General features: G+C 41.7%; 1 protein-coding gene across 1 annotated transcript in view; it reads right to left on the minus strand.

Moving 5' to 3' along the window:
• Window positions 1–906: 906 nt before the first annotated feature.
• LONRF2 (LON peptidase N-terminal domain and ring finger 2) overlaps window positions 907–27,200 on the minus strand; it is a 31,274-nt gene continuing 4,980 nt past the window's right edge. The window contains exons 2-12 of the mRNA XM_031605216.2: window positions 17,086–17,204; window positions 13,674–13,796; window positions 12,664–12,825; window positions 11,959–12,184; window positions 9,723–9,819; window positions 9,276–9,390; window positions 8,550–8,671; window positions 7,563–7,721; window positions 4,536–4,698; window positions 2,465–2,614; window positions 907–2,110 (exon numbers count right to left, since the gene is read on the minus strand). Coding sequence (XP_031461076.2) covers window positions 1,952–2,110; window positions 2,465–2,614; window positions 4,536–4,698; window positions 7,563–7,721; window positions 8,550–8,671; window positions 9,276–9,390; window positions 9,723–9,819; window positions 11,959–12,184; window positions 12,664–12,825; window positions 13,674–13,796; window positions 17,086–17,204 — 1,595 coding nt within the window. The 3' untranslated portion in view covers window positions 907–1,951. The remainder of the gene's footprint in view (window positions 2,111–2,464; window positions 2,615–4,535; window positions 4,699–7,562; window positions 7,722–8,549; window positions 8,672–9,275; window positions 9,391–9,722; window positions 9,820–11,958; window positions 12,185–12,663; window positions 12,826–13,673; window positions 13,797–17,085; window positions 17,205–27,200) is intronic.

The following is a 27,200-nucleotide window of genomic DNA, read 5'->3' on the forward strand; positions in this document are numbered from 1 at the left end:
CAGTGGGCTGAAGACCTACTGACTTCTGGCATTTCCTCTCCTATACACAGAACAATTCTCTGGAAATTACTTTATATTTCAATGCTTTTTCTTCGGCATCTTCAAATCCTGGAGGAAATGCATTCAACTTGAATTTTTAGTATTTTGGTGATGGTAGCAGAACTTGTAGAAGGCTACTGTAGAGGTTATTACATCATTGGTTGTCACTTCACAATTCAGAGAATATACTTACAAATTATTTAAATAGAAAAGGCGTGTTCAAGGTAGAGGCAGTTACAGTACATTCAGGGTATGTTACAGAAACCATTTGTGGTAGCCATTTGCTGAAAGGAAAAAAAACTCAGTACTTTTGTTTCCCAGACCACACAGGTTATTACTACAATACCCAAAGAGAGTAGGTAATATATGTTAATTACTGCAGTTCAATGCAGTTTTCTTCCAGAACTCATGTGCAAATTGAAACAAAAAAGGTTTAAATACATCTTCATTGACAAGTAAGGAAAAAGAACTAAAAAAGAAACCAGGCACTTTGACCATTTAGGTAAACAGCCATTTCATCTTACCAGACTTCTGCACATGAGTAAGTCTTTAAATCGAACTTGCTATACTTGCAGCACGTTAGGATTCAAGTCAACTTTTTTCCTGTTGGTACTATCAATTCTAGGAAATGCTTACAGGAAATTACGCCAATTGAACTGGTAACACTGTTATTTCATTGGCAATTGAGTAAAATGTTGATCATTTGACTGAGAAGCAATTTCAGAGCTATCAAAGTTAGATATTAACAAAACAGTCTATAAAAATCAATAACACAAATGAAGGTTAACACCTGACTTGAGCTTGCATTGAGACTTGCCTTTATAGTGTTCGGTTCGTGCCTCTGTTCATGGTGTTATCATGGACTGATTTCCAACACATACAGCAACGGGTACTAAGCTACAATACTTTCGGTTTGAAACACGTTCAATAGAGATCATTCCAATGTACCACGAGGTTGGCATGACACTGCAGGTAAATGGGAAATGGTATTCTATCCTTGCCAGTCCCACTTGCAGAACACTCGTTCAAAAAAAACTGCAGTCTGCCTTCCTAGTACTTGGAGTGAAATCATTTCACAGCAGCGTTCATCATAGTTTAGAGAGCTGGTATGATCTCAATTTAGTGATAAGACCAGCTAGGTCTACTTTGATTTTTCTTTTCAAATAATCCAAAGTACACCCTTCCAAGCATTTTGTACATACTCAATCTGCTACAACACATATATCACAACGCAAGGGATTACCTAAGGCTACTAAATAGTGTATTTATTCAGTAGCTATTATTCTTTCAGATGAACATCCTCAGATGCCTTGACCACAAACTGCTTAGGTGTTTTTTTTTTCCTCGCAGACTTATATTTCCTGAAAGAGAGAGATGTGGGTGTATGATGGACTGTCTACCAGTTCACTAACAGAGCATACTGCTCGTTATAGTCTTCATGTATACTTCGGCCGGGAAGCGCAGCTCCTCTTCTGTTCACTACCTTCAAGAAAGTCTAGGAAACACCTCTTTAATAATTCACTGTCCAGTTTCCTTTTCCTACTAAGCGGAAATCCAAATCACATGTAGGCCAGCGGTGCTACTCTAGTACTTAACTCTCTTGCAGGCTATAAACATTAACTCTATCATAGTATTTTGAAGCAATTTATCCACATTTATCAACTACGTTCTAACTGTAGCACAGCTCTGTAGAGGCTCAGATTTCACTGGGACAACAGGAGAAGAGTGCAAGGTTTGGTAAATACCCAGGATAACAAACCGATGCAATCGATGGATGCTGGACACAGTCAGAAAGGGCTGTTCATTTTTGAAAGAATCTTAAAAAAAAAAAAAAACAACCCCTCCCCTCTCACCCCCCACAAACAACCAGTCGTGAGATGCTTTCAGTGCTCATTTACAACTGAAGATCATGTTATCTAGGTCTTTTGCGAGTCACAAATATCAAGACGCGTCTGATGGCAATAAGACGATCTTTAAGGGAGGTCATAGCCAATATAGCCAGCTGAGCTCTGTTCTCCAGAGGCAACACTGCCAAGAGCCACCAGTACCAGGCAGGACCACTGGGGTTGCTCTGTAAGAGAATGGAAAGACAATCATGTATTAACCAACACTGCCTGATGAAGACCAGTACCTTCCTTCCCACATTCCTTTTGTTCAGAAATGCATCACAAAACTAAAAGTAGCTACTAAGCATTTGATTTCAGCTATTCTCTTTGTCTTTTTGCTCCATTAAGGCTGATCTCTTCATGTATCAACTTTTACTGATGATTATTGCTTTCTAAGTTTCATGCAAATAGAACAAAATTGGGTAAATGAGAGGAGCTGAGGATGCACAAAAATACAGCAAAAAACCTCTATGAGAAAATAGCTTTGTGTAAAAAAATAAATAAAGAATAATTATGAATGAATACTAAAGATTTATTACCTGCGGCTCTGGTTCTTTTCCTGGCATGGACCCAAAATGATTGAGAATTTGCACCTTCATATTGTCTTTAAGAGAAGTAAACCAGGCAACAGCTTGATCATAAACTGAATCATGAAGACGGACAAGTTCTTCATACTCTGGTCCTTCAACCTTATTGTTAAAAGAAGATGGAACAAAACAAGTTTGGTACTATGGAGTTCACATGCTCTGCCAGAAGCAAGTGAAGCATAATAATGCAGTGACTGCAGCTGTTCAACTGTCCACATCTAGGCAAACTGTACCCAACTCTCATATTTCAAACCAGGATGATGGAACCTCCCCTACATGTTCTGAGATGACACTTCCTAGAGAAGTTACTCATTAATAACCAAAATATTGGCACAACAGAAGAATCTGCTTTCTAATCCCAGAACATCATATCAATTATTTCAAACCCACGACCTTAAGTCCCTGTCACTAAATGACCTCTGAACTTTCTTATATTGTCTGGTAAAATTCAAGAACTCCTACTGCCACTCAGCACAAGCATAGGGTTTCTACAGCGTTTAGAAACCAGCAATACTTCCTAAAAGTGTTAAGGTCATGGTAGAACAGCCAAGGAGAAAGTGGAGGAGGGCAGAAACGTGCAGGCAGGAAGCAGAGAAAGTGAACGATTTCCCAGTACCAGGAATAGCCATTAAAAAAAAAAAAAGACCCTTGCAAAGAGTGCTTTAGTTGCATAGGGCTGGCTATTAGCCATTAGGGAAAAGGAAAAAAGCATCAGCAAAAAAACAACACTGCAAATTATTGCTGTTCGTTTTCTTTTAGATCTGTACAGACCAATGGTGTACTTCCTCTGGGTTACTCAGACACATATCTGAGCCAGCTACTCTGGTTGCCCCTTCTAGGTGAGGAGGAACAGCTCTAGCGGTTAATTAATTTCATCTTAAGGTAGATATCCACAATAGAGCAGATAAACAGGCAGCTTTGGACTGAGACTTCTCATCACTGACTGTAACAGGAATGTATAGCACTGAACTCAGACATCAGCCTCTGAAGTGAGACAAGGTAAATCTCACTCTAATAATAAAGAGGTGAGTCTCTGGCACCACCTAGAAAACAATGCCTTGACATACATAACCTCCACCACCCTTCTCTGGGGATCTAAACACTGTGAAAAGATTACATACTTGGAGCTTCCATGATGGGGAAGCACCCCACAGCATGTCTGCCCTGCCTGGTAAACAACACTGCATCATCCTGTACAAGTTGCAAGAGCCCTACCTGGATTTTACAGACTCACACTTCAACCATGAAAGTGTGCTGAAGATCTGCAAGATCAGAATGGATTTCATCAATTGGCATAAGATTACTAAGTTCAATGTTAAGAGGGATCAAGATTTTACAGATGTGCTCTGAAGACGGTCCAGGTGCCATAATTAAGTTATGGCCAAAAATTCACACTTTGGCCAACACCCATCACAAGCACTTCACTTGTTGCAGATATTGTAAGAGGACTTGTTTGTAAAATTACTCCCCTCCTGGCAATTCTCAGGTCTCTGTCAACTTTGATGGATGTTTGTACAGGCACAGTAACTGTATCTCACAAAGATCTCATTTTAATAATGGACTCCTACATTTGTTTGAGGAGCTGTTCTGCAAACTAGAGCTGGGAAGTCATAGAAGTCTGCCAAACTACACACTGATCTCCTGTGTTCAGCGGACAAAGAGAATAGCCAATTCTCTACTAACAGAGGTGTTCTTAGATGGGTGATAAGCCCTTACCAGTTTTAAAACACTACTCTGAGCTCACCTAACTGTCATAACAGACCTGGGTATCAGAAGCTACGTAAGAGATTCGTGAAAGCAGTGCAACACTTCAAGTGGAGATAATTGTAAGGATAGAAAGGAAGAAAGGGAAGTGTGTAAGAGACAAGCTAAGTTTGTTCCACGGTTGTCAAAATAGAGCTACGGTATTTATAATGATATCGATTAAAAAATAATGCATAGCTAACTTGAAATGCAATAAGGAAAGGCTATTTAAGTGAATCCAGCAATACATGGGTATGAATAACTTTGCACCATAGATCACCTTTTTATCTTCAAGATATTCGATGTTTGCTGTGTTATATCCATCTCGTTGGCCATGGCTTAAGACCCTAAAACGACGGACACCAACTGTATCAACAACTGAGCGTCCATCAGGAAAAAACTTTACGTCCCTGATCTCTAATATACAGCCATGATCTGCAAATCTGAAATGACAGAAGGGTATAAAAGTGGAAATCATCAACAAGCATTTATATACATCAGGACAAATACTGGGCCTAATTCACCACTTTCAATTTGAAAGAGGTCCTTGCTTTGGTGACAATACATTTCTGCTTATGCACATAAGCCACACAACCCCCACCCTTTTTTCCTTCCCTGGAGGTCCAAGGCAGCAGCACCTTCAGAGCCTAGGTATTTAAGGGAGGTAGAGAAGGGACAGGAAAGCTAAATGGAGTAGTGAGTTGCCAGCTGCTTGTGGCAAATTCACTTGCTTTGCAAAGAAAACAAGATGGGTAAAGATACCAAATGGAAGTCAAGGAACCAAGACACAAATGCAGGGCTAGCAGGGCAATCCCCCCTACTGTGAGGTGTAAATAGAGGATTACAGGCTTTAGGAGGAAAAGGTTTCTACAGAGCAAGATTCTTCTTGCCCCCGTATCCTTTAAGTTAACCAAAATAAAATAGCCCCCTTATAAAAGCACAATTGCATCTGTTATATTTGAAGCACAAATTTTAATTGCATTCTGGAAAGCAGCATGCAACAAAATTTTATTTAAATTAATTAGCCTTATCTACTCTGCACCTGTGCTTTAGTTAGTTCATTATGGAAGCTGATCACACAACAATTCCTCACTGTGATACTCTGATCTGCCAGTGTTTGCAGCCTTGTACCTCAGCTTACTGCTAACCAAGAGAATGCACTGTACCAACCCTGATCTCAAGATAACAAATCCCTATAGGATCCAAAAACTGTTTCATCGGGGAAACGCTCGTTATAGCAGGGCTTGGCCATTTGTTCAATCAGAGTAATGAAGAAACAGCAACACTGCTGGGAAATGACTCTTGTTTCTATTCCACTGGAATTCAAGGTTTAGGGAGGAAAAAAGGTGACTGCTGTGAACAGCCATTCTCTTCTGGCCGTTGTACTGTGCAGACTGAGGAAGAGCAAGAAGCATACAGCTGCACACCACTAAGCTCTGTGTGCTTGACCACTGAGATTACAACAACTGAATTTATTACTGAAAGATCAGATTGAGCACTACTTAAACAGTTACAAACCCTTTTTTTTTTTTAAAGGATTTTAATGGCACTCATATCAAGTTCAAAAATTCATCTGCAAGTGATGTTTTTTTGTCATTCTTTGAGAAGTTACTTTGAGATGGAAAGTGACTTTGATCAAAGAGAGACAAGAAAGCACCTGGCCATGAGTATAAAATGTACTGACACATCTTAAAAGCTTATAAACAATTCTTCTCCAAGTTTTAATTTTAAGTGGACAAGCAAAGCAGAGGAAGGTAATGAACTTAATATGACTTGTCACCGTGTCTTTCAAGGGAGGTAAGAATCTCAGCCTTCTATACTCTTGTCTCAATAGATGAGGCAAAACAAGTTTCCCTACTTTCTTATTCTCATTAGATTTCACAATTTTGAACAAACAAAATTATTTCTTTACTTGCGTAAGAAACCACAACAGCCTGCTAGGTGACTACAAATAAAGGCTTCCTGCACTTCAGTGTTTTTCATTTAACTGGAAGGCACCATGCTTAAAATGTTTAATTATTTCAGTAGCTCTAAGCAGACAGAGCATGCTAACTGTACCTAACCATACTAGTTGCATTTTAAAACACCCTTTTTGGCACTATCAAATAAGTGTGCGTTTTTAGGATTGTAGCCCCTTATCCCTCTGTACTAAGCCTTCCTAGATGTGCAGGGATCAATTATCACTGATGCCACAGGGTCCTTTTCTCCTCACTCTTAAACATATTTGCTTCCAGAAAATTGATAATAAGACTGTAATGGATCACAGCATGACAGCTGTTGTCAGGATCTGAACTCCACTGGGACTGCACCATCGACAGCATGTCAAATGGCACGGAGCACAGGCAGAGCCAGCTGAAGCAACTCCTGCATTCTTACTGCCTCCTTCGTCCTCTCATCCAAGAGAAAAAACATCCCTGAACTGGAGAAGGAAAGGCTGCCAAACCTGGTTATGACTGCCCTCCTCTCAGCTCCAGCCATGGTCACCTACAAAAGGGCTGCTCCTGAGGATGCTTAATGTATTCTTAAGACTTCCCACACTGGCAATTCTACATCATTCTTCTGAAGTAAACAACTTCCTATCACATCTCATAAGACAAATGTCTCTTCAGACCACCTCATTTTTTTTTTTTTTCCCCCAAGATTATCTGCTTATCCCTTTTCCCTTTCATCTAGACTTTTATTTAATCATTAGTATTCATCTCCACACAGGGAAGTGGAATCACACTAGTGTCAGAATTTACAAAAAAGAATTAAAGGCAGGATCATATACAAAGACAATGTAACCCACTCACTGCAGAGCTTAGACATTGCAACACAGCAGTGAAGACAAACATCAACATTCAGTGTTCAGTAGCAATACGGGCTTCTCAGCCAATTGTACACCTTGTCTCAAATGATTCTGCCCATGCAAAAAAGCTATGCAACGTTTGGGTTTAGTTTTTTGTGTATGTTTTTTGTTTTAAATGAGCAGATAGAAGAGCAACCTCATCCACACTGTCAGCTTTCACTAGAACAAACAGGCTAGAAAGCTTTCCAACCACACACACAATTCAGTGCTATTTCTGGAGCTTGTAGTAGCAAGATGAGTTGTATTTTTGCTATCCATCCAACAGGGGAGCAATAAAAATAACATCTTTGCATCCAAAGGAACGTTTGATATACTAAAGTAAAAAGTCACCAACTCCTGTATCGGTTCATACAGGACTGGAAGGAACCACAGTGGTCAGAGGGGACAAGTATGCTGTGCTGCAGTACCCCATCAGCATGCCAACACTGTAACAAAGGACCTTCTGGCTCATCTCCTTACCCTTTCAATTCATCAGCTAAGCACATGCCAAACTGTTTGGTACCAGTCTCCATGCATCTTCTTATCATCAGGCGATAACGAGGTTCAAAAACATGAAGTGGGCAAGGGATGGTAGGAAAGGCCATGGTACATACGAAGATGGGAACATCTTTATTCAAACTGTAAGATAATTGTTAAAAAAATGTTCAGTTTTTTTCTGGGCACTGCTGTATTTAGCATAAACCCATAAAAAAACACCACTTCTAGTGGTCTCCTTAGACTCGTTTTTGTTAAATGCCTCTCTGGTTGTGGTTTGTCATTTTCACAGGAAAAGTACATTTCAAGTCTCTTTTTGTTAATGTATTAAGGAAACAATTAATCTAATGTAGTTTTATAAACGAAAAGTCAGGAAATAATAGCCAATTTCCCCCAAAGTGTGAATACAGATGCATCTAGCTTAAATACAAATAGAAATATTTTGGTCATGACTTTTTATAATAACATAGTAACTAAGTACTAATTACATTCAAAGCAAACTGTGGAGAATTCCAAAGCTCAGTAAAGTCCTTTAAGTTTGAAGGGCACTAATCCTTGTTTGATTTTTCCAGGTTTAATTCCATGTTTTATTTTTCTTTTTCGTTGGGCTGTAGAGTAAGTTTCACGTCACTGACACAGCAGCGAATCCTTGAACTTCTACTGACCTGAAGTATAACACATTCATAATAGGGTTTCTGTTCCTAAAGAAATCCCATTAAAACTTTTATAGCAGATATTGATTCAGAGGAATAAAGCTATTATCTTTATTTTAAGAATATAGTTGTGCCTCTCTACCATCCAAGCATGTTGTTTATCTGTGCAAACCATGTAAAAATTACAAATCGTGAGAGCTTTGTTCTAGAAATTCATTCATTTTGTGCATTTTCATAAGCAAACGTAAAGCTTCTTCAGTAATTCAGACTAAAAAATACATTTTTCTAACAGTTATCAGAAGTAAAAAAGAGAGCCTACTTTGACAATTCCTTCATTTCGTCCTCATAGACTTTCTTCCTTTCAGATAATTCCTCTGGCAAGTAACGGACTATCAGTTCTTCCGTAAGGACGGTCTTTTTGTAAGTTCTGCTCGCCAAGAACTGCAAGGAAGAGTCAACTCTGAAGCCTGATAACAAGAAGTCAGGTAACAACTCTTTCTCCCAACCCATTCCCTTTCCTAAGGCACATTAGCTTCAGCCTTTGGGCATAAAAACTACTTCAGGGTATGAGGCTCACTCTAGTGCCCATTAGCTTCACTTCCGATTGAATCTGTACTACCACCAAGAACACGTAGTTCCTCCCTGCTTCTGAAGAAGATACACATATTATTTTCACCTAGAGCTGTCAGGTTACTGCTCCCCAAGACATACTCCAACTGTGAGACACATTATGACTACTGGAGCACAAGGTTTGACCAAGGAGTGCCCATTCCTCCTTCACTGCTAGTAGAAATACAGACTGATGGAAGGAACAAATTCGTACTCCACAAGCATAAGCCTGGCATGATACTGGAAGTATCTATTCCTTTATGCACCAACAAATCCTACTTATATTTTTCTTTTCCCCAAGGAACAAATAAGCACAGCTTGATGCTGAGTACTATCACATTGTTCTGCAAGTAGAGCACAGAATCACCTCCTATACATGTTACCAGAAGAACACAGCTTTGAATATTTTAATTAACTGAGGCAAGGATATACTTACTTCTGACAGCTTTTCTTTGCAGAGTGGGCAATGTGGATTATGGTCAAGGCAACGCTCAAGGCATTTGAGGCAAAAGGTGTGTCCACAGGGAGTGGTAACAGGTTCATAGAACAACCTGAACATGAAAACACAGAACAAAAAAACTGAAGCTGACAATATAATACAATACAGACTCCTAAACTGTGGAAACAAAGGAGTAGACTTCACTATCTCACCCCTTCCTGCTTTTGTATCCAAAGACATAAAAACAGTTTTCATTTTTGAAGTGGTAGTTAATGCGTAATAAAGACTGTGTCTGTACAGATTTATCAAATCCAAATTTTAGGAAAAAGAAATGAAGCAATGGTTTCGGCATTCTTTGGCTGCTTTCCCTTCTGACACCACAAAAACATTTTTCAGAAGCTAGAAAGGCTTTCAGATCTTAATCACAGGTCAACACAGCCATACCTCATGCAGAGGGAACACTCAAAGTCCGACGCATCAACAAGAGTCGTTGGTATCTCACTTGAAGTGATGACAGCATTTTCAGGTAAAACATCTACATCTAGAAGTTAAGGTGATGATTACAGTAAATATTTTAGCATTAATGCAATTTCAAATACTAAATTGTTTTTCCATAACTATATTCTCTCCTTTCTTTTTTGAAGCTTTGTTTCAAATAAACATATTTTCCATTTAGGTTTTAGACCTTCTGGCAGGAAGTTTTTTGGAGAGCAGAGGATGATGGCCAGAGAAAGCATTTTAGAGCTGAATACCCACGAATTACTTCTCCAAAAATGGTTGTTTTTTTCAAAGTCTAGTTTTGAAAATATTCTGCTGTTGCTTTCCCATCACCATCACTACCTCCCACATCAGCCAGGCCAGATGTTTTTAAGTATGTTAAGTCCAGAATTTAATTTGTTTACACACTGTTAAACTATTTCATCAGTGTTTATTATAGATGTCTCAGCAGGAGTAATTTTTCTTAGCAGTATAAAAAGGCTTGCATGCTTCTAGACTACCCTGCTGTAGAAATCCTAGGTTTCACACAGCTTCACTTTGAAGAACTACTGGAGATATATGAGCTAATGCAGCTGGCAAACACAGTGACAGATTACTTCACAAAAATTTATGTCCGTCTTGTTTCTTGCTGTAGTGAACACATCCAAAGATTACAGGACTCAAACACCGTAGCAATATTTAAGCTCAAAAGCTATCAGCTTAGACTTCTGATGACATTAATGCAAGCATATTAATCATAGAATCATAAAGGTTCATAAGATCATCTAAGTCCAGCAGTCAACCCATGCTTGTGACCACTCTAAGCCATGTCACTCACTGTGATATCTACCTATTTCCTGAAAACTTCCAGGGATAGTGCCTCCAGCATCTCCCTGGGCAGCCTGTTTCAATACCTCACCAGATTCTGCAACTTCTTTCACAGTCCACACCTTTGTTGCTCAGCAAGAATTGCAACAGAGCCTTCACGACCTTTTTATGAACCAAATTCTTGACAGTGGAAAAAAAAAAAAAAAAAAAAGCTCAGCTTTTTGATGTTAAGTTGAAACATTTGGATATTTTGTTAAAAGATAACTTGTGCTGAGCATCTGGTTTATCTCCAGCACAGACAGGAAAGGGGAGAGGGCACTGATGTGGCCTACAAAGAAAAACAGTGTTATCTTTAACCTACATCTTGCATGTTAGCCTTTAGTAGCAGCAAGAATCTAACTGCTTTATTCTGCAAATAGCAGCGTGGCATCAGGATCTAGCACAGACCAGAAATTAATGGTTCTGGGTAAAATGCGATCTCTGCCCTTTGCTGTGGAGATAGAGGAGTGTTGGATTTCACAATCTATTTACTGAGTCTGCAGTTCAGAGACAAATACAGGATTTTTCCCTGCACAACACCATGACCAGAAGCTGGCCATAAATTGGTAATTTGCTGAGGTGGCAGACAAGCAGCAGCACTTGGGCACTTGTGATATTTCAAGGCAGAAGTCAGATTGGTCAAGGAGGTGTGCGCTTTTATTTCTTTTTAAAAATGCATGCTAATACAGCAGCATTTTAAAAGCCTCTTTTCCCAATTATTTCACTACTCAGTGCAATATAGTGCCTTCAGCATTTTTTCCCAGAGTAGTAAAAACACTTCAGAGGTCTTTGTTGAAAGCCTGAGAAGCATACCAACTGTAAGCACAGCTATCAAGCAACAGAAAACTGGGTGGGCTTATTACTCCTTCAAAGGGCTCCTTTGTTTGCTTGGCAAATTTCATGTAAAGTTGCATGTGACTCTTTCTGATGCCAGCTAAAGATCAATTTCCAGGCTCACTGTATCTTTACTTCATATAGAAAAACAATGACATTCCACTATACTTCTGAGACTTAGAAAACGTGAACACCAGCAATACAAAGACTAAACTGTTAGCGGATTACAAGTTATGAGAAGAAAAATGCAGTGTTCATTGAATGAATTGAAACTGCACTGGAATAACATAAATAGTAATTTGAACTTTAGTGCCTTTAACATCCTTAAACTCTACATGTTCCAATAAGAGAGGAATATCTGAGCAACGCTGTTGAGAGCAGAAATATATTTCCTAGTCTACAAATCCATACAGGAAATGTTTCATTTACACCTAAAAAGGAAGGAGGAAAAAGGTAGTTTTTGAACATGAACAAAAGAAAATCCCTAAGCCACAGCACAAACCTTTCTTAGGGATTTTATTGGGGATGTCCAAGCTTTGTATATCCCTCATATCACTGGACAGCTTTCTTTTTAAGCCAGTCCCAGGTAAACTGGAGAGAACAGCTCCCAAAGACTTCTTGCTGTCTTCAAAATAGCGATCCAGTACGTTATGGGAAGCGGGAGAATCAGTGCTTCTAAATACATCAGATTCTTGGGACGGGTTTTTTGTTAACCTGAACACAGTATCCTAAAGAAAGTAAGAACAGTTATACACAGCAGAAGTTTTATTTTTTTATTATTAATTATATATGTCAGTAATAGATCAGTGTAACTATACTGAGCTTAAAAAGGAACAAAGGTCCACATGAAACAAGGCCAATCTCAAGTTGCATTAAACAGACTTCTCTCCCTACGCCTTGTGTCTAGCAGCTGTTTCTATCATACTAAAATCCCATAAATGACATAAAGGAGGAAAAGAAAAGATATAAAATAAAGACAAAATAACAGATCTCCACATGAAGGCATCACATTGTTTTCTGAACAAAGAGTTTTGACCTGTTTTTTCTGAAAAAACATGTCCCAACAAGAGATACAACAGTAACTGGAGAAAACAGGCTTACCATGAAGTAAGTGCCTACACGAGTGCTGACAAAGACAACATCACACAGATCAGACAGATCCTTGTATTATTTTTGGTATTTAGATGTTGAATACTTTTTACTATACCTTTGAGGACCCAGCAATAGAACTATCTTCAGCAGCTGACTGTGTGTTTATGCTACTTAAAAATGCAGGTTTCAATCTTGTATGGGATGTTCGACTAGAGAAAGGTGCTGTTAGACTATCATGCACATTTTCAAAGGCTGGGAAAAACATCTCACACATTATCTAGTCAATTAGAGAGAGAAACAGAGAGAGAAGAACAACAATTACAACACGGATCTTTATGTTTGTACAAACACAGATGAACAAACTGTGTAGCTTCTGAATGCCAAGAGGCTTGCAAAAACGGTAGGATCCTACATTCCCCAACATCCACAGGAAACTCATGTGGCAGTGCCCACCACAACCATAGGCACATCCCAAGGTCCCCCTCTCTGTGGGAACTTGGGTCCACCTCCCTTCTCAAAGCCTCTTGTTCCCCACAATCACCGAGGCTGGCAACCTGCTCTCTTCTTCCCCTGTTGATGTCCCTCTGCACTATGATCCTCAGATCTCTGCTTTCAGAAGGTTTCAGATCATGCTCTTTTACTGAATCAGATTAATACAGATGTGTCTGAGTTCTCCTCTGCATCCAAGCAGGTCACTGCTCTACACTCAAGCTGATTTCAACCCAGGCTAAAAGCTATGTACAGCTGTTCCCCTTCTCACCAGCCTCCACCGAGTACCTTGCTGAACCCCCCACTTCTTTTTTGAAACTGCTGCACGTATAGACTAAAAGAGAATGTGACTAGGGGCAAACAGCCATGTCCCCTTATGGGAAGTTACACAGAGACTACAGGGTTGTTTTTTTCCCCCCTCCACCCCCCGTCATTTCCCACATGAGGAGGTTTTCTGTTGGGCACTAAAATTAGAAGCCTTGAGCTTATGGAATCCAGGTGTACTCAAATCCTGCTGACACACTGCAAGCATCCACAAATGGCAGTGGTCCAACCTACAAATACACTATCTCTGACGGAGGCACCTCTACAGAGCTGTGTAATGGCCTAGAAGCAAACAGTAAACACATTTGATACCTTCTGGGCTTCTTTCTTCATTGAGCTCCATTCAGGATTTAAGGCAACACAATAGAGAAACTCCTTCAATGCTTCCTCAGTCCTTTCCAATCCAGAAAGAGCTTTTGCTTTCACATAATGACCCTGTTCGCACAAAGAAAACGTACAAATCTAGAGATTATTTCTGAAGTGACAGTAAGACACCAGCACACAAACTTGGCCATTCCCTCCATTTTGCAGAAGAAGAATGAGAAAGCCATTCCCTCCTGCTAAACAAAACACCCCCAGTGCTGCAGCAAAGCATCCCCAAGCCAAAGACACTGCTTCTTTCCTCAGCAAGGGGGACTTGACACAGAGTAAGGAGGGCTGTTTGTCTCCCTGGGGACTCAGATCACAACATATCCTACAGGGCTCCCTGTAGCCCAGAGAAGGGTTCCCTGTACCAGGACAGTCTGAACAGTAACGGAGTTACATGGAAAACACTGGGCAGGCTGGCAGCAGCACTGGAAGGAGCCAAAGATTTCAGGATTAGGATACTCACTTTTGCTCAGTGTCTTGTCCTATTTTATTTGGGTAGAAGATACCAATATATTACAAATGTAGGGCAACTTGACAGTGTTTAACCTGAAACCTTTTAGCTCATCACATCTTCACATCCTGGAGTGACACACCCATGGCTGAAGTAAAAGAAATCAGCTTAGAGACAAGTCCTACTTTGCTTATTAGTGGTGAGAGAGGAATGCCTCACCTCTGAATTTCCCTGTGGATGTCAATTTGCAGTTCAAATCTGACTCCGGAAATTATTTCCTTCAAGACGGAGAGAAACTAAATGCGTTTGTAAACATCTGCTCTTGAATATGAATACTAGTCCACCTCTGATTCACACAATTATCTTCAGGCTGTGCTGAAGGCTGAGAGACTGGTCAGATAAGCAGATGTCTTTTTCTGTTCCTCATGCTCTTGCAAAAAGATCAGGTAATCTTATCCAGCAGGTAAACTTCCCTCAACCTTTCAATGCAGCCCTTCAAGTTAGGCCTGTTATGATCTGTACCTCTCCACTGTCTGGGAGAAAAAGAGGACGCTTATAGCAAAATAAAGTAACAGACACTGTGTAGGAAAGACTAGTCACTGTATGTCACAAACAAGAAGTCTTAGTATGCAGCCATCTCCTGAGATGAGGACTGAGCAGGTAAATTTGACTACTTCCCAAAATACAGAAGAGAGCAGCCTGTTTATTCCAGCAAGCAGAAAGCATATTTCCCAACAGGAGGCTGAATCCAAGGAGCATGCAAGAGCTTGATTTGGTTCCCAAGCAATGTCTCTCAGCTTCTGAGAACTGGGATGCAGTTAGCATGCTGGAGACATTTCATCAAGATCTGCATGTTTCTTTTCTGAATATGATAAGAGCAGAGATACTGCAGAGGCCTGACCCTGACCTTTTTATTTTGATGCTTGCACAGCCTCTCTAAACTTTTTTTCCAGAGCTCCAAATCATCCTGACACTGCAGACAAGTTTACTCCATTGCCCTGGAAAAGCTACAAGGTAGTTTGGTGCCTTCCAATTTTCCAAATAAGAGAGTAATTTCCTCATCCACACCACAAATTGAGGGCTGATCTGGGCTGTCTGTGGAAGAAGTATCTAAAGATCCAACACCAAAAATTATGCCCAGCAATAACAGACCTTACAAGACCACTGCTGCCTTCCATTTTCTATTTTCACAGTGTCAAGTAAAGCATCAGATCTGAGGGGTAAAATCTAGCCAGAACCCCAAGCAGCTTCAGAGAAGGCATCTAATTCTCTCTGCCACTTGCAAAGTACAACTGGAAATTTCTTCCTCACAGACGCCAAGGACGTGGTTTCAGCAACTGAAAATAAACTGGCCTATTGTTCTAACTGCTACAGTGGACCCAAGAGCTTTAGGAACTCAGTAAGACATTAAATTTCTATTAGCAATAAGCCAAAAGTCTCTGGTAGGTGAATGCTCACCCCCCGAGGAGGTGCTTCCAGAACAGCTCTATTTTATGGTGGATTTTTGCGCTACACGTTTGTTCTAATCTTTGTCACTGAATGAAACAGTGCAAGATACAAAACAAAGCAGAATTCCTGAATAATGCTAATTCGGGATCGCCAAAACTTCTATGGAAATTCTGACATACACAAGCAAAACGTATCTGTGATACTGCTGGTATGCCATGATGACAACTTTCATTTTCAATTAGCATTCTTCAGAGATGCGATTAACAAAATCTTTATCCGCCTACGACAGACACACATCACATTTCCATGGATGCAAGGCAAACAGACAAGACACTCCAAGAAAACATTTGAATGTGCTTAATTCATTTGTCTCCCTTTGCACAGAAACACAAATGACACTGCTCAAGATGAATTCTTGCCTTGACTAGAAAACGATCCTAAATAGAAAGTCAAATTTTAAAGAGTAGAATTGGAGGTGGGGGTTAGATTATCATTTTCCTTCAAATAGAAAAGGTTTTAATGGGTGACAAGACAGATATCTTCAGGAGATGATTATCTAACTTGTCAGAAGCTAGATGCATCAGATGGCACCTCATTGCTCATCCTACCTAGTTGAATAGAGACCAAGCTGCAGCTTCTGTGCTAAGGCTTGCCACACCAATGGGCTTATGCAACATCTCAGACTTCTTCATAAGGCCAAAGAAAATCCAAGGTCTTTCTACACCCCTGCCTACAACCCATGCCACCCTATCTCTCAGTCTGGAGACTTCATTTGGTCAAAGCTGTGCTGCTGTTCTGCCAGTGACAGGTGAGGAACTGACTAGAAGTGTAATCCTAGGCAGGGTGAGCTGTTGGGATATCCAGCCTGACTTCAGGCATCAACTGCGGGCACCATGTGCTTCCTTCCCTTTTTACCTTAACATTGTTTCTGACGATTGCTTCAGACTGCTCCAAGAACCTCATTTGTTAGGGAAAAAACCCCACACCAATATGAATCACTATGTCACACGGGCAGGAATCTGATGTATGAACTCAGTATTGAAGGAAAAAAAAGAGTAAATCCTGAAATACTGTCTGGGATACTCCTCAGAAAGACACTGTTGTTAGGAGGCTGGCAAAGCCACTCCACTTTTCCTGTCAAAAGGGAAAAGTGATCCCATGCCACTGATGACTTCTGAATGCGATTCTGCTCCAAGCTACAGCACAAGCTCTAACAGATCAATTGGCACTAGCACAAACAAAATCACATCACTGGATGCCCACCAGAGAAATCCCATGCTAAGGACCTTCCAGACTCATCCTGTAAAGGAACAAGCTTCCAGTCTGTGTTTCCAGTCCTGATAACACCACAATATTCACCCAACAATGACCTCACCAGTGCCATCTGCCCCCCAGAGAGAAGTCCTGAGAACAAGAAGTCAGAATTTTTTTCCTTGCAGCATGCAAGCACCATACCGCAGGCCAGTGGGGTTTGCTTCGGCAGAGGATGTCTGCATCATGGAGAGCTTGCTGGTAGTTTTTCATTGATGTACAGAGCTCTGCTCGCTGTGCTATCAGTGAACACTTGCAAGAAGCTGGAAGACAAAAAGGTTACAAGAAAGTTAAAAGAAGCAGTAGTGTGTGCTAAACGCAGTAACCTAATTTCAGATAGAGTAACCTAAAAAGCACAGCTGCATAATCATTACGTTTTCACTTTTATGTAATGGAAAAAAAGGTGATTCTTCCCTTCCTTCCTGAAATATATTCCTCTCAGTCTGTAAGCAATCTCTGCATTCTATCTTACAAGAGTGATTCCATATTCACATATGGGATGTCACCTGCTCTTTCTGTCATGACACTTAAGCAAAGGGAAAAAAAAAAAAAAAGCACCAAGCTTTTTCTCCCTCTACTGTAGTTCTGGTTGAATGAATATACTACGTGCAGAAAACAACATACAGAACTTCAGTTACAGAACATCCCAGAAGCCACTCATTAAACAAAATGCACGCAGTCTTCAAATTATGTCCACTTGCCATCCTCATAGCAGGCAAACTTCCAGCGAGCACACATCATGGCTTTAGCAGCCATACATTCATGAACTGCTCTTAGACTGCATGGACTATAAACATCTCAAGTCCTATCCTACGGTCTAATATGTTTTAAGATGGAAATCTAGCTTGAGCATAAAACTTCAGGGAATTGCAGAAAAACTAAAGCAGCTCCACATTCAGCCTGTCCACCAGGACGGCTGTGTCTTTCCTGCAGTGCTGCAGTCTAACCAGCCTGTCCTGCTGCACGAGGTTATTCTGTCCCAGATGTATTTGCCTTAGCTAAAGCACACAAGACTTGCCAGCCTGAGCCTCAGGGTGGCAGCCCTGCAAACATTCCTTCCCCCTCCAAGCTTGATGACACACAAACCTGCGAACAGCACACTCCATTCGCTCATCAAGATTGTAAGATATTAAACAGCACCAAACCCATTACCAGCACCTCAGCAATGCTGCTGGCATCCATCCACCCCACAGCCTGGAGTGAGGAACTGGCACCTAGTGCCCAGCAGCCCAGCCAGCTTCCACCCATCCCTAACAGCCTGGGTGCTCTCAACCTTTGCGTGCCAGAAAAGCCTCGGGAGAGCTGGAATATGGCTGCCAGGTGGTGGAATTCTCACCCAAATGTGAACAGGTTAAAGCTTCCACAACTGGGATTAAAGTTTAAAAATGCTCCAAGGTGCACTGAGAGGCAATACTTCCTCATTTCTACAGGCCTGAAACTCTGCCTCCAAACTAACTGTAGAGACATTTCCAACTAGCGTCACCTTCTGTATGGCTGTATGTTGGGTTCCCATCTCCATACCCTTCCTACTCTGCGCAAACATCCCAAACATATCCTCAGTAAGAACACATTTGCCACGAAGCTTGGGCATGTATACAAGTGAGTATGGACAGAGAATAAGCATGCAACTGGTACAGGTGCTACAGCTGATAAGGTTCAAGCATCGTGCAAAGGGATGGCCCAACTGCATCCCCTCCCTGCCCTGGAGCTGACACCAGCTCTAATGCAGCAAAGCAGGTCCGTGTGGTTGCACAGCAAACCAGACCAAGAAATTAATTGACTGAAAACTAACGCAGTGAAAACAAGTAAATATAAAGGTTTAAGAGGATCACTTTCCCCTCAACTGGTTCACTGTACAGCTTCACAGATGTGAATGCCAGGACGAGGGATGAGAAAGAAAGAAGCAACAAGGACTGATGCTTTCTTTAGCCCAAGCATGGACTGATGCCAGATTTACTAACTGCAGAATGATACACCACAGCTGATGCTGCCTCAATGGGCCCAGACAGCAAAGGCTGCAGACTACACCTAAAACATGGGAGCTCTACAAAAGCTCGTCCACACATTTGTTGGCTGTTGGTTTACTCCTTTCAGTATTACACAAGCAGACTGCTGCAGTGATCCACACTGCTAGAGAATAACTCTTAAGACGACTGCAAATTAAATTGAAAACAATTAACCTCATGCCCTCGGAAGCAAGCTATTTTCTTCTTTTCCAAAGATGCTCAAATACAAGATCATTCAATTTTGTTGTCTTTTAATAATCTTCCGGCTGTATTAAACCCACAAGTATACTCTGCCTATATTTCCATCACTGTATCTGCTGCACGTTTTTTCTGCAAATATTGACAGGGGTAGGCAGAGTGTTGGGTGGGGTACTTTTTGGCACCAAGGAGGGAAAGGAAGCAGTGCAAGCTTATTGGGCAGGCAAGCCAGCTTCCTGCTTCTGTTCACTTGTGCACTACTGACATTTCAGCCACGCTGACGTTTCCTCAGGTTTTTCAGCAGACAATTCAGAGTGGTTCATACATTCAGCAGACTCAGAGAACAGCTTCATCAGTTCATTTTTGGGATTGTCTCAACTGCAGAAGTCTTTGTTTTAATCAAAAATGACAGGCAGAACACAACTGTGTTGCAAGGGCTGCAAATCTTCCCAAAGCAAAGTTCGCAGGCTCACATAACATGAAGGAAAAATAAGATACTGAGAAAAACTTAAGCCACACCAGAAAAAGCTACATCTACTTAGGACTTCACCAAGTTCCTCTGTTCACCAAGTCTCAATTAGAAAGCAAAAGGTGTGGTCCATTTTAACTAAACATTCCTAGCCAGTTATTCATTAACTGAGGAAGAGAAAGGGAGCAGGGGGAACAAGCTTCCAGCTTTACTCAAGAGAACAGTATTTATGAGAATACAGAATAACAGGTTTTCTATAGTGAGATTAGGCGGTCAGACAGGGCTCGGTAGCTGGAGCGCTGCCCAGCCTCCTTCATTCAAGTTCACCTCCATTTGGTGGTGAGGCCACTGGCACGTCCCATCGTCAGCACAGGGCTGGGGCCAGCCTGCGGGCAGCTGCACCTGGGCAGCACGGAGAGGGAGCAGGGCTGGTGGCAGGGCTCTGCTGCACGTCTTAGAAACCACGAGCTAACAGATACCAGCACCACGTGAAGGGCACCGTTGGCCAGAACAAACAGCAACACAAAGCCACCCAAAAAACAATCCTAGGCTACGTGACTTCCCAAGGCTAGATGGACTGAGACATCCTAGAGCTGGTCAGTGAAATCAGCACCAGGAAGAACTGCCTCTGGCAGATGGCCGATGCCAACGTAGCTGCATATAGCTATGGAAAGAAAAAAAAGTATCCAGGTAGAGCTTTATTCAAGACAGAGATTCTGTAAGCACTGTTGAGTTGTTCCACTCCCTCATATGTCATGTGGGGAAAAAATAATAATCACATGAGGTGAATGGAGAGGGCTTGAGGATGTACAGATTTCAGGAAGACTGCTAGGTGCTGACATACTACAAGAAGCATCAAGATTATTTAAAACAAACCACAAAGTCACACAATAACCAGTGGTTTGCTTTAACATAATGCACCCATTCTTTCTCATTGAGGTTAAGAATAAAAGATTTCTTTTATGAAATGACTTGGTATCTCAGTCCAAATTAAAGCAGAAAAGCATAGACAATGTTACTGTTTCCACAATACCAACAGATGGCATTTCCTGAATAAAAATCTTCTGGGAGCCTGCAGCTGCACAGCAAAATTTATGTTCTTGTCAGCATCGTGGATCCACCATTGAGCCTCCCAGGATCTGTGGCTCCGGGCAGCTGGGACACAGATTTCCTGGGAGCCACAGGTCATGGGAACCTTTGCACATGGCATCCTCCCTCCCAGCCCTCACCCCACAGTGTGAGACGATGCCTGAGCATTGCACAACATCAAGGCACTAGGCAGCTCCGCGCATCCTGGATCCTCTCTGGGACAGCCAAGTATCACCAACACAGAGTGCTTGCCAGCTTGTTGAAACTGATGCAATAGCTGGCTGAGATTTTCCAGAAACGTTAGCTTACTACCCCTCCTAGTAAATTTAACCTCAACTTTGCTCACTTCACCTTTGCGCTCATGTGCAGACATTCATTAGATCGCACTCTCACGCAGAAGCTAACACCTAAAATTACTTTTCCAGACAGGCCCAAACCTTCACATATTAAAAACACTGTACGGTTGAATGCAGGAGGCTGACAGAAAAGAACATGGCTCCCCCAAACCTTCCTGTGCTAGGAGGAAAATGAGTGCAATTAGAGAATTTTCTAAACAGGACACGGATGACGCTAAGAGTTTTTCTGCAATAAACTACTCCAGAGATTTCTTCCAGGAATTCAGCACAGAAAGAACTAGCTGAAAGTTGCTAGAACTCCCTAATCCTTCTTATCTGACATTTATTTCTTCCTAGAAGAGCACGTTTTATTCAAGTCTACTCCAGCCCTAAGTGCTTTTCCTAAATGCCTATTAAAAACAGCATCATGACAAAAAACACCTCTGAGTGCTCCTAGCAAGAGTCAGTCCACACAGGATTCTAGGAAAAAAGCCTTCCCATATTTTAATGTAACTTCCACCACTGGACAGAGCAAGAAACTTGGCTTCATTTGCTGTGCTCTGCATTCAGCTCTAGTGGTCTGGTTGGGGAGCAGGGGCAGAAGCGTGCTTGATGAGACAATTAGCAAAAGCAATAAAGACAGACAGGAATGCAAAAAACTTCCATCTATAGTAAAGATAAAAAACAAGTTCAGCTCCCCAGAACTGAAGAATGGCATCAGTCACAATGTACACTTACAATTAGCAAGTCCCCAGTTTCTCGTTTATCATTCCACAATAATTGGATTATTAAAAAAAAAAAAAAAGTATGCTTTCTGAGCCACACCATGATTTTTCCTTGCGTTTGTATCCCTGTCAGTTTTCCAGTACGTGAAAACAAATCAAAACCCCAGATGAAGCACACAGGAAGTTTCATCGCAGAGAGACTCCAGAGGTGGGAAATTCTCTGCTAACCCATTCTTGCAGCCCAGCAGACTCCAGCTGATCTGGAATGGGTGCTTACAAACAGTTCTGTGCAGGGAAGCAACGCTCAAGTCCTGGACAAGCATGATGACTTCAGCAGTGCCCCCCTCTAAAGAATTTGTGTGCACCTCCGAGCACCAGAATTTAAGAAGCACATCGGACCATTAGACAGTGTCCTGACAGAAGGCTATGAAGACAACGAAGGGTATGGAGGGGAAGACATGTGAGGAGCAGCTGAGGCCCCTCGGTGTGCTCAGCGCATAGCAGGGGAGCTGAGGGGAGGCCTGATGGCGGCTGCAGCTCCGAGCTCTGCTCTGTGTGACAGCGACAGGGCCCAAGGGAACGGCATGGAGCTGTCAGGGGAGGGCAGCTGGGGGTCAGGGAAAGGGGCTGCACCAGAGGGTGGTGGGCATGGAACGGGATGCCAGGGCTGTGGGCACGGACCCGATTGCCCGAGTTCAAGAAGCGTTTGATCACAGCTCACAGGCATAGGGTTTGGATTTTGGGTGATACTGTGTGAAACCAGGAGCTGGACTTGATGGTTCTTGTGGGTCCCTTCCAACTCCCTTATGTTCTGTGGTACTTGGTACTATGTTTTTTTTTTTATCATCATTAAAGAAAAACATAAATCCATATTAGAAGAATTATTCAAAGTTCCCATGCAACCAGAACACATCTCTGTAGCATCAGATGAAGCAACCCAAGACCTTCCCAGCCCTGAACTCATCCATAACCAAGATTATACAACTCAGCGAAGTACGACTAATCCCTTTCATAAGCTTACCGCCACGCAGAAGCAGCACACTGCTTTACAGTACAACCATTACACAAGCACCTAGTTCCACTACACAAGCAGTGCTGCCAGACATTGCAGCAAATGCTGTTACGAGCTGCAGCAAGAGCCTGCCCCAAATATGAGGAGTGTCTTCGGGAAGTGGGGCTGCTTGGTCTGGAGAAAAGGAGGCTCAGGAGAAGTCACACCACTCACTACAAGCACCTGGAAGGAGACTGTAATGAGGAGGGTGTGGTCTCTATTCAACGGACAGCTTGTAGGACATGGCCCCAAGTTCTGTCAAGTGAGGTTTAGATTGGATATCAGGAAGAAGTGCTTCTTGAAGAAATGGTTAGACAGTGGAACGGTCTGCCCAGGGAGATGGCAGAGTCCCCATCCCTGCAGGTACTGAAAAGACATGTGGATGTGGCACTAAGGGACACTGTTTAGTGAAGGGACTCAGGAGCTCAGGGTGACGGTTTGACTTGGCAATCTTGAAGGCCTTTTCCAATCTAGATGGTTCTGAAACTATTCTACAACTGGAGTGCCCAAGTTATAGCCATTATTTCACAAGCGGCACTGAATTACAGCTCTGTCCCCTTGTCTTTCCTCCCAAAAATACAAGGATGTGGAACCACTCACTTCCTTGTCCTGGAGCATACTTACCTACATAACTTTCTGGTCCAGGGCAGATAACAAGACAGTGCCTTGTTTTCTCCAGTTGAGGTGACAAATACAACACAGCTGACAGATCAGCTGGGCAATTGAGAACATATGATATCTAGACAAGTTAAGTCTCTCTGGGCTTTCATTCTTTGCCTGTTGCTGTTGAGAACACCCTCTGGAAAGGATTCAGACTTAAAAACATAGATTTTTCTGTATGTTTGATGAAACACTTTGGATTCCCAGTGGTTTTATTTTGGACTCAGTGAGTAATTCCTCGGCTAGGAAGCTCTGCATATTATTTAAAGCTGGACTGTCATCATCACTCTGCACAGTTAATCACTCCTCCCTTGATTACTCAAGGGAAACACTGTAAGAGAAGCTGTATTCTGCCTAGAAAAGTTGCCATAAAGAGGGTACAGTTAACTTAGTGCCCTGTCTTCCAAACCGTACCTCCAACCTAATGAGCCAGAGGCAAGCCAGACCAATTACATTACCCTACTTATGTTTAGTTTGCATTCCCACAACTGTAAGGCAATGAGAATCTTCTGTACAAACCAACTAAGTGGTGAATTTCATGGTACAGCACAAGTCCTTAATTCAAGACTGTTCAGAGTACAGCTAAATGTAATGGATTAGATTATCCACACCTCCTAACGAAATCCTGTCTTTCCACATTATTATGTGGAAGCCCACTCTTTCCAGATCTGACTGCATGAACCAGCACCTCCTCCTGATGTGGTGGAGTTTCAGTTTCCACTCTGCCCCTTGGATATCTGGACACTGTCTTGGGTGACATACCCCAACTCCATCTGTGGCTGCTTGGTACTGGTATAATAAAACGATTGAGCACACAAATATGACTCATTTCAATGTTTACCAGTTCTCACAGCATTTAGTTAGGGGTTCAGGTAAGGTTTTCTAACAAAGCCTTTCTTAGAGAGGACAGTAGACTCAGTTAGAACCAAGTCACCCGCTTCAAGAGCGGGTAATACTTTAATGTGTTAGCATTTTGTTTTTTAAAACACAACAAGCAACGCCAACACAAACCAAAACCCCACAGGTCAAACTCATGATTAACCTTCAGAAGACTCAAGTAGATGTCTAGATGCCCCATACAAACAGGCAGCTGAGATGCACGCAAGTCAGTGATTGTGAAGGGATTCTAAGATCACAGAAACCAAGATCTATTTACAGCAAGATATGCTATCATAATACAACCTCACAGGTGATTACCTAGCTGCCTTTTTTTTTGTTGTTACAATCAGAATATAAACTACATTTCTAGTGGTTACTTTTGAAATTTCTATAGCCTCCTTTTTCCAGTTAAAGTTTATTTTAGCCTAGGATTTCTGACTCTGCAGACTGCAAAAAGGACTTTCTCGTTTCTTAGTTACTACCCCACTCTGCTTTTGTCCTGAAAATACAGGAGATCACATACCACACTTGTGTAAGAAAAGGAGTGGCAAAATAACCCACTCATCTTCAGATTAAGAAGAGCAAGACAGTTCCATAAATGTCTTCCTCCTTTGTTACATTTTATCACAGTAAAAGTGAATATGCTGTTCTTTTAAGAGCTCTTTGAATAATCCTAGAGAACTATGTCTACATGCAAGAAAATCTGAAGGATTTTGGAAGCAGTTCAACTGTTTATAGGAAATCACATCTCGATGATACAAAGAGCAGGAGGGGAGTAACTATCCCGAACAATGCAATAACTAAGTTACAAGAGCATTCTTAACCACTTTAAAAAACATCTAAAGATCATCCCCTGGTGATCACCACAGATATGCCCCCTGCCCACCATGCACAGGACTCACGTGGTGCCTGGTCTTGCAACCCTGCAAAGCCCTTGCCTTCAGCAGGCCCTCACAAATTGACAAAACCATCAGACTCAGCAACGGGATTGGGTCTTTAAGCAGTCAGCTCTTCAAAAATCAAGAGCACTACAGGTTCCTTCTTCAAAGTACTTCACACATTTGCAGGAGCAGTAAATTCTTCATGTATTATACAATTTTTTCAAGCACTACCTCAGTATTAAAGAAGCGTGTGTGGGATAGCCTGCAAAATATTTTAAGTTTAAAATAATATTCAGTGTACACAGTTTGTAGGTATTCTCTATTTCTATTTTTGCGCCAATGTAAAACAGAAGAAAACAGGTTTGGGAGACATGTTTAAATTAGGCAGATATCAAGAGGTGCTTTTACAGAAAGATGGGAAAGTTCCTTTTTTAGCACTTCTCTAAGAAGAAAGCATCTGCTATTTTTTGCAGCATATGATTTCAGAAAGACTACCTCTCATTCTTCATTTAGAAATCATACTTCTCTAGCTACAAAATTAAATACTTTTTTGATGAATTATTAAAATGACTGAATCATTTGCTATTCCAAGAGTCATGACAGTCATCTACCAGCTTTTTTCCTCCCTTTGCTTTTGTGTTTTTTCTTTAATGGTTGGTACAAAGTCAAGAGACATTTCTTTACTATTGGAAATCAGAAGCGTTCTCAGACACACTGTGAGGAAGGAAGATTCGGTCAATCTCTTTTTTTAACTACATGAGAAAGACAGATGACCTTATCTTCAATAGCAGTCTTCTAGAAATAGTGCACCAACAAGAAAAGATCACTAAAGTGCACTAATGCACATAATTCACATGCAGGGATTGTGGATGATCTCTTTGAACGATGCCTCTTTGATGCAAGCACACCACTAAGAAGCACAAGTCCTAAGAAAACAGCAACAATAAAACCTATGTCCTATATCATCAGTCATCTTTATAGAACATGTAAGCACTGTTTCCCCAGACAGAGACACAGAGGGGACTCTACAGCTCTCTGCTTCATCTGGCCTTGATTGAAGTGGCCAACCTCTCACCACCCACCACTCCTATGGTGTGGCAGCAACAGGAAGCTGACCAAGAATTGTCATCAGCTTTCTCCCTCAAATTTAAAAAACAAACTTGGATGCAGGCTTGGAAAGCAAACACCCTAGGAAATCAGTTTTGGGATCACTTGCCTATAGCCTTTTTTACTCAGGACTACAAGCATTCAACCAAACAGCAGGAACATTCTGGTGGAACTTCATTCACACTGCACTCCTTGGAAAGCAACAATCCCCCACGACTTAGCTTTTATTGGCAGGAACATCCATGGCAGCTGTTTTGGAATCAACTTCTACTGAAGCATCATTTAAAATAAAGAAGTCTGTATGGAAGGTCAAAGGACTCAGCAAGACACTTACTTTCTATTCAGAATTTATTTTTTCCCCTTCCTATTTAACAGCAATTGATGTAAAGTCTCACTCAGCCTACAGAATCAGACACAAGCTGTTAGCAGCTCCCTCACAGCTGGGAAATGGGCAACTCACACTTGCCCCACACTCCAGAACAGATGAGCTGTTCTTCAGCAAGCCAAATTTGGGCTCCAAAATCTGCATATTGTTAACAGATTTAAACCTGAAAGCCAGTGTCAGTGAAAATGCAGATGTTCATCCTCAGTTTTGATGTAAAACTATGGGGAAGGGTACAGAGTGTAACACAACTGAATTCATATGCAAAAACACTGACGTGAACAAACATGTATACATAAGAGGCAAGATGTGATGGGACAAGAAGAGGTTGAGGGGAGGCCTGATGGCGGCTGCAGCTCCTCACAGGGAGTGGAGGGGCAGCGCTGAGCTCTGCTCTGTGTGACAGCGACAGGGCCCGAGGGAACGGCATGGAGCTGTCAGGGGAGGGCAGCTGGGGGTCAGGGAAAGGGGCTGCAC

Source organism: Phasianus colchicus, chromosome 1 (assembly GCF_987193195.1).
Source record: "Phasianus colchicus chromosome 1, bPhaCol1.hap1.1, whole genome shotgun sequence".
In the NCBI taxonomy this organism is placed as follows: Eukaryota; Metazoa; Chordata; class Aves; order Galliformes; family Phasianidae; genus Phasianus; species Phasianus colchicus.